This window comes from Octopus sinensis, linkage group LG13 (genome assembly GCF_006345805.1).
Source record: "Octopus sinensis linkage group LG13, ASM634580v1, whole genome shotgun sequence".
Lineage (NCBI taxonomy): Eukaryota > Metazoa > Mollusca > Cephalopoda > Octopoda > Octopodidae > Octopus > Octopus sinensis.
The window spans coordinates 9,643,609-9,658,036 of record NC_043009.1 but is presented as its reverse complement, the minus strand read 5'-3'; the positions used below and the strand labels follow the sequence as shown (position 1 = coordinate 9,658,036).

The window sequence follows — 14,428 nt, the reverse complement described above, 5'->3', positions numbered from 1 at the left end:
CATCCCTTGACCTAAAAGTGGCTTTAAAGTAGCCCTCTCTGTAGCAAACACTTATGTCAGGTTTCCTGTTAGATAACCCTGCAAATGGTCATGTGTTCCTTCTTCTGATGAAGCAGTAAAAAATAAAAAGGAAAACATTCAAAAGTATGTCGTTTCACAACTTGTAAGACCATATTCTATCCCCAAACCTCATCTCAGTCACTCTTTTCTCCCATTACAATATATATATATATATATATATAAATTAAATTAGAGATAAAACCACTATTAGGCAAATCAAACAGTGAAAAACATAAATCAAAACATAAAAATAAAAATAATTAATAAAATTCAAAACTTAAATTATTTAAATTCAAAATTATTTATTTATATTTATATTTATATTTATAATAAAAAAAAAATTATAAATTAATAATTTTAAATTTAAATAATTTAAATTTTAAATTTTATATTTTATATATTTTGTAAATTATATTAATTATTTTTATTTCTATGTTTTGGTTTATGTTTTTCACTGTTTGATTTGCCTAATAGTGGTTTTATCCCTAAATTAATTTTTATTTATACTGTGAAATTAGATTTAATCCTAAATCTAATTTTCCCCTGTAAATTTGGATTTACTCCCTAATATTATTATTATATATATATATATATATATATATATATATGGCACATGGGCTAGTGGTTAGGGTGTTGTACTCATGATTGTGAGATCATGGTTTCAATTCCTAGATTGAGTGGTGCATTGTGTTCTTGAGCAAAACACTTCATCTCACGTTGCTCTGTGATCACTTCGACACCTGATGCGTGCTACATTGCGTGCACCTGTTCAGGCAACATTGATTTGATGAAGACAGTGAGCTAATGTGCAGTGTTAACATTTGATCAATATAAACAAATCATTTGTGCAGGTCATTCAGCACAAGCTGAACAATCATACGTCCTCTTTGATAGGAGAGTCCATCATCATCATCATGCGTGTGTATTATATATATATATATAAATTAGAAAAAAGAAACCTTTTATCAATTCAAAATGAATAATTAAATTACACCATCTAGAAAATTACATATAATAGAAATACTAAAATTAAAATAACAATAAAATACCAATGATTAAGTAAATTGCAAAAAAATAATAAAAACGTATATATTGTGTGAAATTTGATTTAGTATTTCTGAATTGAATTTTTTGTCCCTGTGAGTTAGGATTAATATTCCCTTAAATAATAATATTATAATATTATATATATATATATATTATATAATATATATATATATATATATATATATATATATATAATATATAATATATATTGAGTTGTCCGGAAAGTTTGTGCCGATTTATAGTAGCTTACCTTTCGACTTATTTTAGAACATGGTTGAGTCCATAAAATAGGATTTGACTACACCTCCATTTAGAGTACAGTTTAAGCTATCTTTTCGTGGAAGAAGGTTTATGTTCCTATAACCTGTGTTAATTCTGTAACCCTTTAAAATAGAAGATAAGAAAGTTCATTTTCCGCACTTGGTGCTTTGGGAACCAGATAAAACTTGCTACAGCTCAGCTGGGATGTGTTACCCTACCCTCCATATTCACCAGATATTGCTCCTTCAGATTTCCACTTATTCAAGTCTCTGCAGCATAGCCTTAATGGTAAAAATGACTGAAACAAGTAAAAAAATAGAAAAGATACTTTTTAATTAAATACTAGCATTAAAGACCTGTCATTGCCGGGCCATAGTGTTAGTGCATGTATATTTGTGTATATATATGTGTACATATTACATGTACATCTATATATATACATCTACACATAAAATGCAAAATACAAAGTTATATCTTGATATCACTAGTGATAACAATACTGAAAATATAGAACAGACTGGAATTGTTAGCTCTTCTTTTTTCTGTACATTGTATACTTTATAGACAATAGTCTTTTCTTTAATTAAATTTTTTATTATCCATCTGGACTATTCCATTTCTGCACGCTAATTTTATTTTTAATTTATTCCCATTCATGTGAAACCACTTATTCAAGTTCAAATCATTGATGCAATTTTATACCAATTGCTATTTTTACTTTTGTATGTTACGATTATATTATACTTTAGTTTGATTTTAATTATTACTTACTACATATAATTCAATTGTTATTATTATTTTTATTGTTAAAGTGAAAGCATCTGACATAAAATAGAGAAATATTTTTGTTTCACTTTTAACATGTAATACTGAAACAGTGGAGAAGATATGATATTGCTATGGGCTCGCTCTAGGCAAGAAGTTGAATATTTTTTTTTGCCCGTGAAACTACATGGACCCTAAGTAAGACATGTGTAAAATTTGAATGAAATTGGTTGTGTAGTTCTCAAGTTTTAGGGAATCGTAGTGGAGAAGATATGATATTGCTGTGGGCTCGCCCTAGGCAAAAAGTTAAAAATTGTGTAGTTCTCAAGTTTTAGGGAAACACGCAAACAGACAGACAGACATTCTCAGTTTTATATATATAAAGATAAAGATAATCACAGTAAATGTTATGGCTTTTTTTTTTCCTTTTGAAGTTTTATTTTTCTTAAATGTTTTTTTTTCTGTCTTTCTCCTTCCATGACCACAGCTTTGAATATGTTGGTTCTACTAGTCTTGCTCCTGTTTCTCCCAGTGACTAATAGCTATGATAAATTAAGTAAGTACTGTGACTTCCCCTTTACCGTTTACCCTCTTCTTCTTCTTTTTCTTCTTCTTCTTCTTCTTCTCCTTCTCCTCCTTCATCTTCTTCTTCTCCTTCATCTTCTTCTTCTCCTTCATCTCCTTCTTCTCCTCCTTTTCCTCCTCCTCCTTCTTCTTCTCCTTCATCTTCATCTCCTCCTCCTCCTTCTTCTTCTTCTTCTTCTTCTTCTTCTTATTATTATTATTATTATTATTATCATTATTATTATCATTAGCAAAAAAGAAAAGAAAAACTCTCATGGCTATGGCCAGAATGTCTTTCATTGCAGTTCTGCTCAATCATCAGATTGATTTGGAGCTGAAGTGTTCTACATGTATGTGTTTTGTTCACATGTTTATCAATAACATAAGTAGACCAAGGACGAAGGCTTTATTGTTTTAGAGAAGGTAGGATGAAGTGAAACTGGGACATACGTTTATTCATTTATTAGCAGCATAAGTGAAGCGGAATCCTTTCAACTAGGATTAGCTTACTGCATTGTGACATTATGGTTTTGATCTTTCAAAAGCTTACATCTTGCTCTACATTATTGAATATTTTGTTTCCCCATTGTTATTTATAAATCCCCTTCATCATTTAACATCTGGCATGGTTTGGCTGGTTTGACTGATGCTGTTAAGGCCAGGGGTCACACCAGGATCCGTTGCCTGTTCTAGTATTGTTTCCACAACTGGATGCCCTTCCTAATGCAAACCATGCCATAGAGTGAATTGGGTATTTTTTATGTGGCACCAGTACCAGTGCTTTTAACGTGGCACCAGCACCGGTATCAATTTCTGCTGTTGTAATTTATTTGAGGATGCAGTATCATGGCTGAGCCCTTTGTAGGACCTCACAAACTGGTATACTTGATTCAGTTGATATTCCGTTTTAAGTTTTCGTATTTCAACACCAGCAGGAAAAAATTTGGCTTAAAGAAAAGAAAAACGCAAAAACAATTTGCTTTTAAAGATTGGGATGGTCACAGGTGGAACATTTCCAACAGGAATTTATAAAAGCCCATATTTTTGTGTATCCATGGAACATGTAAATGGGTGTGTTATTTGTCAATGCTTACTACCCAAATCTTTATAACAAAATAAAAAAAAGAAAACAATAAAGTCCAGTTGGTTCCGGCTCTATTTATTGGTGATTGGTGCCAAGCATAGTCCACACTGCTATGTGCTGTTATGCTGCCCAAGCAGTTTGTGGGTAAACCTTCTTAGAAAAAGTTACTTTGTGTATTCTCAAAGAAATGGCTATTTTCCATGCTTTATTCATTTACTGACATATTTTCTATTTCTTTAGTTTTGGAACCAAATGATCCATTTGTCTTTGTTGGAGATTGCATTACATTTACTTGTAAACTAAATTCCACAACTTTGGATGATGCTTCGGCACTGTATTTTACCAATTCTTCTCCAAATGAAACAACATTCAACAAGACAAGTGCTTCTTTGAAGAAATGCTACAACAGTAGTAAAAAGGCAGACACCTTTGTGTGTAAATATTCCAACACTCAAGTCTATGCTGGCCAATTGGTTAAAGTTGAAGGCAAGTATCATGTTTTTGTATATGTCATCATCATCGTTTAGCATCCGCTTTCCATGCTAGCATGGGTTGGACGGTTCAACTGGGGTCTGGGGAGCCAGAAGGCTGCACCAGGCCCAGTCTGATCTGGCAGTGTTTCTACGGCTGGATGCCCTTCCTAACGCCAACCACTCCATGAGTGTAGTGGATGCTTTTTACGTGCCACTGACACAGGTGCCAGACGAGGCTGGCAAACGGCCAAGATTGGAAGGTGCTTTTTATGTGCCACCGGCACGGAGGCCAGGCGAGGCTGGTAATGGCCACGATCGGATGGTGCTTTTTACGTGCCACTGGCACAGAGGCCAGTTGGGGCGGCGCTGGCAACGGCCACAACAACATAGTCTTTATTTCATATTCAAGGCTAGAAGATTCATTGTGCTTAGAGTCCTTTCTTATTGGAGGCTACTGTTCCCATAGATTAGTGCTCATCATTATCAATTAACCCTTTAGTGTTCAGATTAGTCTCTACAAATGTAATGTTTATTTATTCACACTGCTTTGAATTTATCGTGAATTATCTCATAACTTCAAAAATTTCAATGATGTGAGTGTCTACTTTTAGAATGACACTGTAGGGTTGGTGCGAGAAGCCAGATCTATCCAGTTTGAAGGAAAAACCGATAGAATATTTGGGCCGGATATGACTGGTTTAAATGCTAAAGAGTTAATGTCTGTTTTGTATGCTGGCACGGGTTTGGTGGTTTGCCCAGGACTGCACCAGACTCCAGTCTGATTTGACAAGGTTTTTATGGCAGGATGTCCTTCCTAATGCCAACCACTCCAAGAGTGTAATGGGTGCTTTTATGTGTCACTAACATTGGTGCCAGTTGCATGACACCGCTATCTGCCATGACTCAAATTTCGCTTGGTTTGATGCGTTTTCTACTCAAGCTTGGCATATTGCCAATGGTCTCAGTCATTTGTCATTGCCTCTGTGAAGTCCCACACTTGAAAGGTGCTTTTGACATGCCATTGGCATGGCTACTAGTTACATGACACCACATTGCCTCTGTGAGGCCCAACAATCGAAATGTACATTTTACGTGCCACCAGTACAGGTGCCACTTATGTGACACTGTCATCAGCCATGACTACGATTTCTCATGGCTTGACATATGTCATTTTTGCTTGGTTTTAATGGTTGCATGTCCTTCTTATCACTAACTATTTTACTCTGGCATGAGTGTACCCACCCATTCCAGTGGCACGTAAATGCACCCCGGTGTCATGCAAAGGCGTTAGGAAGAGCATCCACTCGTAGAAAATCATGCCAAGTCAGGCTGGAGTCTAGTGCAACCTTCCAGCATGCCAGCCCAGTCAAACCATCCAACCGATGCCAGCATGGACAATGGACAGTAAATGATGATGATGATGACTGGGTGCAATTTCTCATGGCACCATCATTAGAGCAGTGAATAAGACTGACTAAAAAGGCTGCAGAGCTTTATGCTTTCTCAGCTTATTCATCATCCACTTTATAGTGTGTTGCGGCATGGCACTAGTAATGGAGAAATTGTCAAGTTTTCAGCGAAACAGCTGTAAAGAGCATCACAACCCTTCTTTACTTCTCCTAAACCACCTATCACTCTAGAGGGCCTGCTGGGATGGAATGGCTTTGTATAGTGTAAGTGTAGAGAGAAGCCTAAGGTTTATACTTCTCAGGTGATGTAATCAAGGAGGAGGAACAAAGGAAAGCCAGAAGGCAGGAGTGGATGAATGAAAAGAGCAAGAGGAAAAGAGTAGAAGCAGTTAATAAGATGTGAGGGGGAGCGATGGTCAATAGCAGGTGTGGGCATAGTAAGAGTAGGTGATGACTGCCAAATGGAAGTGCTCCAGAAGGAAGAGAGAAAGTGATGGATGGCAGCACAGATAAAGTAAAGTTGATTGTAATGCATACAGATGGTTCAGTACAGTTTATTATACATAGAGATGAGAGGGTATGTAGAGTGATGAGGATGGTCTTATACAGTCTTGTAGGTCTTATAGGCCTAATGAAGGGGTAGCAAAGTGATCATATATATATCTATATATGTATATAACATGTATATACATATATGCATATATATATATATATATGTATATTTTTTACATTATTTACATTTGACGGATATTTGTCCTCATCTTGTTTGTTGTTAACACAATGTTTCAGCTGATATACCTTCCAGCCTTTATCAGGTGTCTTGGGGAAACCTGGGTTCTCATTCCTAAGGTATTTTTCGATGTTATTATTATTATTATTATTATTCAGGTTACTGCCTGGAATCAAACTCGGAATCTTGGTGTTAGTAGCCCACTCTCTTAACCACTACACCATATGACATGGGCAATTATAGAGTGAATTTTAGAGCTTATAAATCTAATATTCTCCTATCCTTCCTTAATACCAGTTCCCAAATGCTGTTCATATCTGCACTTGGTCTGCTTAGGAGGCTGTTGTGTCCTAGCATATGGGCTGCTTCTTTTAGTTTTCATATTTTCCACTGGTGTTTTCTGTCTATTATTTTAACTTCATCCCACAGGGGGAGGCGGTCTCCATTTTTCCATACATGATCAGCTATATATACTTATGTATTTGTTCATGCTTATATATAAATATATATAAATACTTCTTTATGTATATATGCTTATATATATATATATATATATATATATAAATATGTGTTGCCAGTGCCACTGGACTGGCTCCTGTGCAGGTGGCATATAAAAAGCACCATTTGAGTGTGGCCGTTGCCAGTACCACTTAACTGGCCCTCGTGCCAGTGGCACGTAAAAGCATCCACTACACTCTCGGAGTGGTTGGCGTTAGGAAGGGCATCCAGCTGTAGAAACTCTGCCAGATCAGATTGGAGTCTGGTTTGCCAGACCTCAGTCAAATCGTCCAACCCATGCTAGCATGGAAAGCAGACGTTAAACGATGATGATGATGATGTATTTTATTTGTTTTGTCTTATTTCTTTTCAGTTAAGCCTGTTTCTTTACTGATGATATTTGTCTTTTTTTTTTCTTTTTTTTTTTTTAACCAGAAAAACTTGTACCAATTCCTAAGGATTCCATAAAGTGTATTGTATTTGACTGGCGAATACTGAACTGTTCATGGAGTCTAGGACAGAGATACAATTATATGGATAATGTTGGCGTTGACTTTTGCTGGTCTTATACGTTGTAAGTAAAATATTTGTCTGCCTGTCTCTCTGTATATCTGTCTGATGAATGTATTCATGTATTTATATATGTTTGTATATGTATCTAGACAAGTCTGTTTTATATTGTACATATTTTACAATTTTGTGCATCTGTGGTTAAGAGGTTCACTCTCTAATCGTGTTTCTGAGACCACTCCCGCCCTACAGCACCATGGGCAAATATCTTCTATTATAGCCCTGGGTTAACCAATATCTTTTAAAATATCCTGTAAATAAATTTGCTACACACACATGCACGCACACACACACACAACACACAAACACACACACACACACACACACACACACACATGCATGCATACGCATGTATATAACAAGCTTCTTTCAGTTTCCATCTGATAAATTCACTTACAAGGGTTTGGTCAGCCTGGGAAAAGTTCCTGGTTTTAAGGGTATCAAGAAAGGCCTTACTGAAGTCCAGCCTTCCAGATTCTTTTACAGGGCTTAGAAAAACTGAAGGACCACTGCAATAAGTGTGTGAATCTGAGAGGGGAATATGTTGAATAAAATCATGATTAACTGATCCTCCTATATTTTCTTTTACCCAAAGCCAGGAACTTTTCAGCACCCCCACACAATAGAAAACACTTAGCCCAAGGTGCCATGCAGTGGTACTGAACCAGCAAACTTCTTACCACTCATCATGCTTGCAATAAAATAGAAAATGGGATTTCAAGCTGTTGATGTTTCAATTTTATCCACGCTTTTAAAGGTTGTTTTAGCTTTCTGATACCAAACCATCTTGAAACTACTCCACTTTTATGATACAAAATCCCTATTTAAAACTGGTTTCAATTAAAACCCTTCAATCAAAATTTCATTTTAATTTATGTTCTAAACACCAACTAAATTATGATGGTTATTTTGATAAATTCTTTACTCTTTCTTTTACTCTTTTACTTGTTTCAGTTATTTGACTGTGGCCATGCTGGAGCACCGCCTTTAGTTGAGCAAATCGACCCCGGGACTTATTCTTTGTAAGCCCAGTACTTATTCTATCGGTCTCTTTTGCCGAACCGCTAAGTTACGGGGACGTAAACACACTAGCATCGGTTGTCAAGCAATGCTAGGGGGACAAACACAAACACACACACACACACACACACATATATATATATACATACGACAGGCTTCTTTCAGTTTCCGTCTATCAAATCCACTCACAAGGCATTGGTCGGCCCGGGGCTATAGCAGAAGACACTTGCCCAAGATGCCATGCAGTGGGACTGAACCAGGGACCATGTGGTTGGTTAGCAAGCTACTTACCACACAGCCACTCCTGCGCCTGGTTTTGTTTTGTTTTTTTTTTTGTTTTTGCTGAGCCACTAAGTTAGAGGGACACAAGAAAAAACTAATACCAATGGGAGCAGGAGACAAACCCAAAGATTTACACACACACACACACACTGACGATGGACTTCATCAGTTTCTGTATACCAAATTCACTCACAAAGCATTGGTTGGCCTGGAGCTGCTACATAGTGGGACTTGAACCTGAAACTCTGTTGTTATGAAGCATTCTTCTTAACCACCCAGTCATTCTTTGAAACAAAACCAGTGTATTTCAACAGAAATAAGGGTAGCAAGATGGTTAAAGTATTAAACTCTTTGAAAGACTAAAGATATTGAACATATAATATATCTTCTGTAATTAAACAGCTTCTATCTATATTTTTCCGAGTGGCTGTGTGGTAAGTAGCTCGCTTACCAACCACATGGTTCCGGGTTCAGTCCCACTGTGTCGCACCTTGGGCAAGTTTCTTCTACTATAGCCTCGGGCTGACCAAAGCCTTGTGAGTGGATTTGGTAGACAGAAACTGGAAGAAGCCCGTCGTATATGTATATATATATATGTATATGTATGTGTTTGTGTGTCTGCGTTTGTCCCCCCCACCAACATTGCTTGACAACCGATGCTGGTGTGTTTACGTCCCTGTAACTTAGCGGTTCGGCAAAAAGAGACCGATGTAATAAGTACTAGGCTTACAAAGAATTAGTCCTGGGGTCGATTTGCTCGACTAAAGATGGTGCTCCAGCAAGGCCACAGTCAAATGACTGAAACAAGGAAAAGGGTGAAAAGAGTATCTTGATCAGTAAGTCACAAGTTTATAAGCTCGTCACAGGTACTGCATTTCTAAGTTTAGATTTAGGATTTGGGCTAACCCATATCACGACGCAGAAATATCCAATGACATAATATCTATAATCAATATACAGAATGTAGTAGACATCTGGTGTTGTTTACTTACCCGTCTAGTTTTTATTCAATTTAGCTTCAAAGAATAAAGAACCATGAAAAACCTCCAGTTCAACACTTGACTCTCTTTTTAAGTATAAAACATTCATTCCTCTCCTTATTTTCTAATATTTAAGATTCTGGTACTTCTATTTTCATACCTCTTGTTCAGCATCAAAACTGATATTCACACTTCATTTTCACTTTGTCTTGTGTGTTGTTATTCTTGTAATTAAATTTGAACCCACACACACACACACACTACAGGCTTCTTTCAGTTTTTGTCTACCGAATCCACTCACAAGGCTTTGATCAGTGTGCGGCTATGTTAGAAAACACTTGTCCAAGGTGTCAAGCGCTGGGACTGAAACTGAAAGCATGAGATTGGAAAGCAAACTTCTTACCACAAACACATACACATGTGGCGCATACACATAGGCGCAGGAGTGGCTGTGTGGTAAGTAGCTTGCTAACCAACCACATGGTTCCGGGTTCAGTCCCACTGCGTGGCGCCTTGGGCAAGTGTCTTCTGCTATAGCCCCGGGCCGACCAATGCCTTGTGAGTGGATTTGGTAGGCGGAAACTGAAAGAAGCCTGGCATATATATGTATATATATATATATATATGTGTGTGTGTGTGTGTGTGTGTGTGTTTCTGTGTCTGTGTTTGTCCCCCTAGCATTGCTTGACGACCGATGCTGGTGTGTTTACGTCCCCGTCACTTAGCGGTTCGACAAAAGAGACCGATAGAATAAGTACTGGGCTTACAAAGAATAAGTCCCGGGGTCGATTTGCTCGACTAAAGGTGGTGCTCCAGCATGGCCGCGGTCAAATGACTGAAACAAGTAAAAAAAAAAAAAAGAGTAAAAGAGAATGTAAATAGGCTTGCACTTATCTATTTATGTATACATACATATATACATGTGTGTGTGTGTGTGTACATATATATATATATAGTTAATCCAAACATGAAAACACAATAACGCGAGGATGTGGAACAAGTATAGAGTTATTGGACGCTCAGGAAAGGAAAGAAAGAAGGAGGATTTAACGTTTCGAGCAGAGCTCTTTGTCAGAAACATACATAAAGGAAAGGTCCAAGGAAGGGAAGACGGAGGAAAAATCACCAACAATACACACGCGGTCACATATATATACTCTTTACTCTTTACTCTTTTACTTGTTTCAGTCATTTGACTGCAGCCATGCTGAAGCACCGCCTTTAGTCGAGCAAATCGACCCCGGGACTTATTCTTTGTAAGCCCAGTACTTATTCTATCAGTCTCTTTTGCCGAACCGCTAAGTGACGGGGACGTAAATGCACCGGCATTGGTTGTCAAGCAATGCTAGGGGGACAAACACAGACACACAAACACACACACATATATATATACGACAGGCTTCTTTCAGTTTCCGTCTGCCAAATCCACTCACAAGGCATTGGTCGGCCCGGGGCTATAGCAGAAGACACTTGCCCAAGATGCCACGCAGTGGGACTGAACCCGGAACCATGTGGTTGCTTAGCAAGCTACTTACCACACAGCCACTCCTGCGCCTATATATATATATATAATTATTAGCAATGGAACTTGAAGTAGATAAAGTGTGGTTTAGTGGTCAGGGTATTTAGCTTACAGTCGTAGGTTTGTGAGTTCAATAATCAGCTGTGTGTTATGTTCTTGAGTGAGACACTTTATTTCATATTGCTCCTGTCAACTCAGCTGGCAAAAATGAGTATTACCTGCCATTTGGAGTTCCTATGGTTTGGTGAGAATCCAGGGTACATACAAGTGACTGTTATTTTTATATCCTAAATACAAAAAAGCATTGGCAAAAAAAAAAATAGGTATAAAATATCTTATCCCAATATTTCTTTAGCATTCTGAGACATTCTTGATTCCAGTTTTCCTTGGGTTTCCCTCCTCCACAAAGATCAAGAAATTACTTTAGAATTCCAAGACCCCTGTAATACTACTATAAAATCAACTCCTCAACAGCTTAGCCAAACAGAACTAATTGATTTGGGACTCTCCAAGACTGCAGCTGAAGGTCCAGCATCCAGGCTGCAAGAAAAACATCTTCTTGACCAAATTGCAAAAGCTTCTTATTTGTTGGAGCATTAAATGAAATTTCCCTGAGTAAGTCTACAAATGCAAGAACTCCAAGCGCAAATCCTTGCGTGAATAACACCTGCTTGTTTTATCTCCCATCCTAATCAGTTTTTCATCTATGTACACCTATCATTTCATCATCATCATCGTTTAACGTCCGTTCTCCATGCTAGCATGGGTTGAACGGTTCGACCGGGGATCTGAGAAGCCAGAAGGCTGCACCAGGCTCCAGTCTTATCTGGCAATGTTTCTACAGCTGGATGCCCTTCCTAATGCCAACCACTCCGTGAGTGTAGTGGGTGCTTTTTACGTGCCACCTGCACAGGTGCCAGGCGAGGCTGGCAACGGCCACGGTCGGATTGGTGCATTTTACATGCCACCGGCACGGAAGCCATTCGAGGCGGCACTGGCATCGGCCACGATTCGGATAGTGCTTTTTACGTACCACCAGTCCAGGCGTCCTGGCATCTGCCGGGTGCCAGTCATAGGATTGGTTCAATTTCGATTCCGATTGTATATAATATATATTTTCAATTGGAAAGCAAATGATGGTAAAAACTGACATTCTTATTGTGGTATACTAACTCCTATATATGAATAAAATTAGAATCTCAATGCATAGATATTTGTTCTTTCCCAACTAGTTTGAAGATAGTATAACTAGAAAATTATCAGATGGATTACATCATATCTTGGGAAATATTCAAAATTTAGAAAATATATAAAAAAACCTTAATGCAAAAAATCTAGTGCTTACAGAGAAAAACTAACTTCATATTTAAATTCAGTATACCCATATTAGGTATTTGTTTCTTCTTAACTTCCAGAAAAATAGATGTTTCCAATGAAATTTTCTATAAATATGCTTCAAATGGTGTAGATTTTGATAATACCTGAATTTTTTGTGAAAAAAAATTGTTTTCAGGTGAAGGGGGAGAGGAGTTGACGAAAATCTATGTGAGTAGGCTTTGTCCCCCACCCCATAACTTTCTGAAAAATAGGCTTAATAAAGTACCAGTAAAGTTCGTAATAAAGTACCAATATAGTATTAAATAGATAAGCAGTTTATACTTTATACTTTTTCTTTTACTCTTTCTTTTACTTGTTTCAGTCATTTGACTGCGGCCATGCTGGAGCACCGCCTTTAGTCGAGCAAATCGACCCCGGGACTTATTCTTTGTAAGCCCAGTACTTATTCTATCGGTCTCTTTTGCTGAACTGCTAAGTGACGGGGATGTAAACACACCAGCATCGGTTGTCAAGCAATGCTAGGGGGACAAACACACATACATATATATATACATATATACGACAGGCTTCTTTCAGTTTCCGTCTACCAAATCCACTCACAAGGCATTGGTTGGCCCGGGGCTATAGCAGAAGACACTTGACCAAGATGCCACGCAGTGGGACTGAACCCGGAACCATGTGGTTGGTAAGCAAGCTACTTACCACACAGCCACTCCTGCGCCTATTTGTACTTTATTATAAAGTTAATTTATCTCAAATAATGCCAAATGTTTTGTTTGTGCATATCCCTATTTTTGATCTACATGTACCCACTGAATCATGTACCAGTGCTTAGCCACCTTAGATAGGCAACTTCTACACATTGTTCCCATTCGCACTTCAAGCCAGAGTTTTACTGGTAAGCACTCCTTCTACATACTTATTGCTAATTGTCAATGGATATATATTTCTTTATTGCCCACAAGGGGCTAAACACAGAGGGGACAAACAAGGACAGACAAAGGGATTAAGTCGATTACATCGACCCCAGTGCGAAACTGGTACTTTTATTTATCGACCCCGAAAGGATGAAAGGCAAAGTCGACCTCGGCGGAATTTGAACTCAGAACGTAACGACAGACGAAATACCTATTTCTCTACTACCCACAAGGGGCTAAACACAGAAGGGACAAACAAGGACAGACATAGGTATTAAGTCGATTATATCGACCCCAGTGCGAAACTGGTACTTTATTTATCGACACCAAAAGGATGAAAGGCAAAGTCGACCTCGGCGGAATTTGAACTCAGAACATAACGGCAGACGAAATACCGCTAAGCATTCCGCCCGGCGCGCTAATTGTCTGCCAGCTCGCCACCTTACATGTCAATGGATATATACTACTTGCATCTCCCCTATAAGAGGTGCTGAAAATTTCTTGGGTGTGGGTAACAGAAAATACAGGAGTTATGATTTTATTCAACACATATTCTCTTCCCAGATTCACAGACTTAATGCAGCTGTCCTTTGGTTTCTAGAAGCCATGTAAAAGAACTTGGGAGGTTGGTCTTCTGACCAGGCCTTTAACGATACCCTTTAAAGCCAGGAACTTTTCAGCATCCCCTTGTGTGTGTGTGTGTGTGAGTAAAGGTGCATGGCTCAGTGGTTAGAGCACCAAGCTTACAATCATGAGGTTGTGAGTTTGATTCCCGGACTGAGCTGCATGTTGTGTTCTTGAGCAAGACACTTTATTCCACATTGCTCTAGTTCACTCAGCTGTAGAAATGTATGTATATACACCCATATATATATATATATATCTCAGCATTCATATATACATACATA

General features: G+C 37.9%; 1 protein-coding gene across 2 annotated transcripts in view; it reads left to right on the top strand.

Annotated features, from left to right (window-relative positions):
• Nucleotides 1-14,428, top strand: part of LOC115218375 — a 108,065-nt gene that overhangs the window by 47,926 nt on the left and 45,711 nt on the right. The window contains exons 2-4 of one of the 2 annotated variants that reach the window (XM_036508151.1): nt 2,621-2,689; nt 4,022-4,267; nt 7,327-7,465. In XM_036508151.1, the coding sequence (XP_036364044.1) occupies nt 2,621-2,689; nt 4,022-4,267; nt 7,327-7,465 (454 nt within the window). The remainder of the gene's footprint in view (nt 1-2,620; nt 2,690-4,021; nt 4,268-7,326; nt 7,466-14,428) is intronic. The other variant, XM_036508152.1, reaches the window with a different exon arrangement.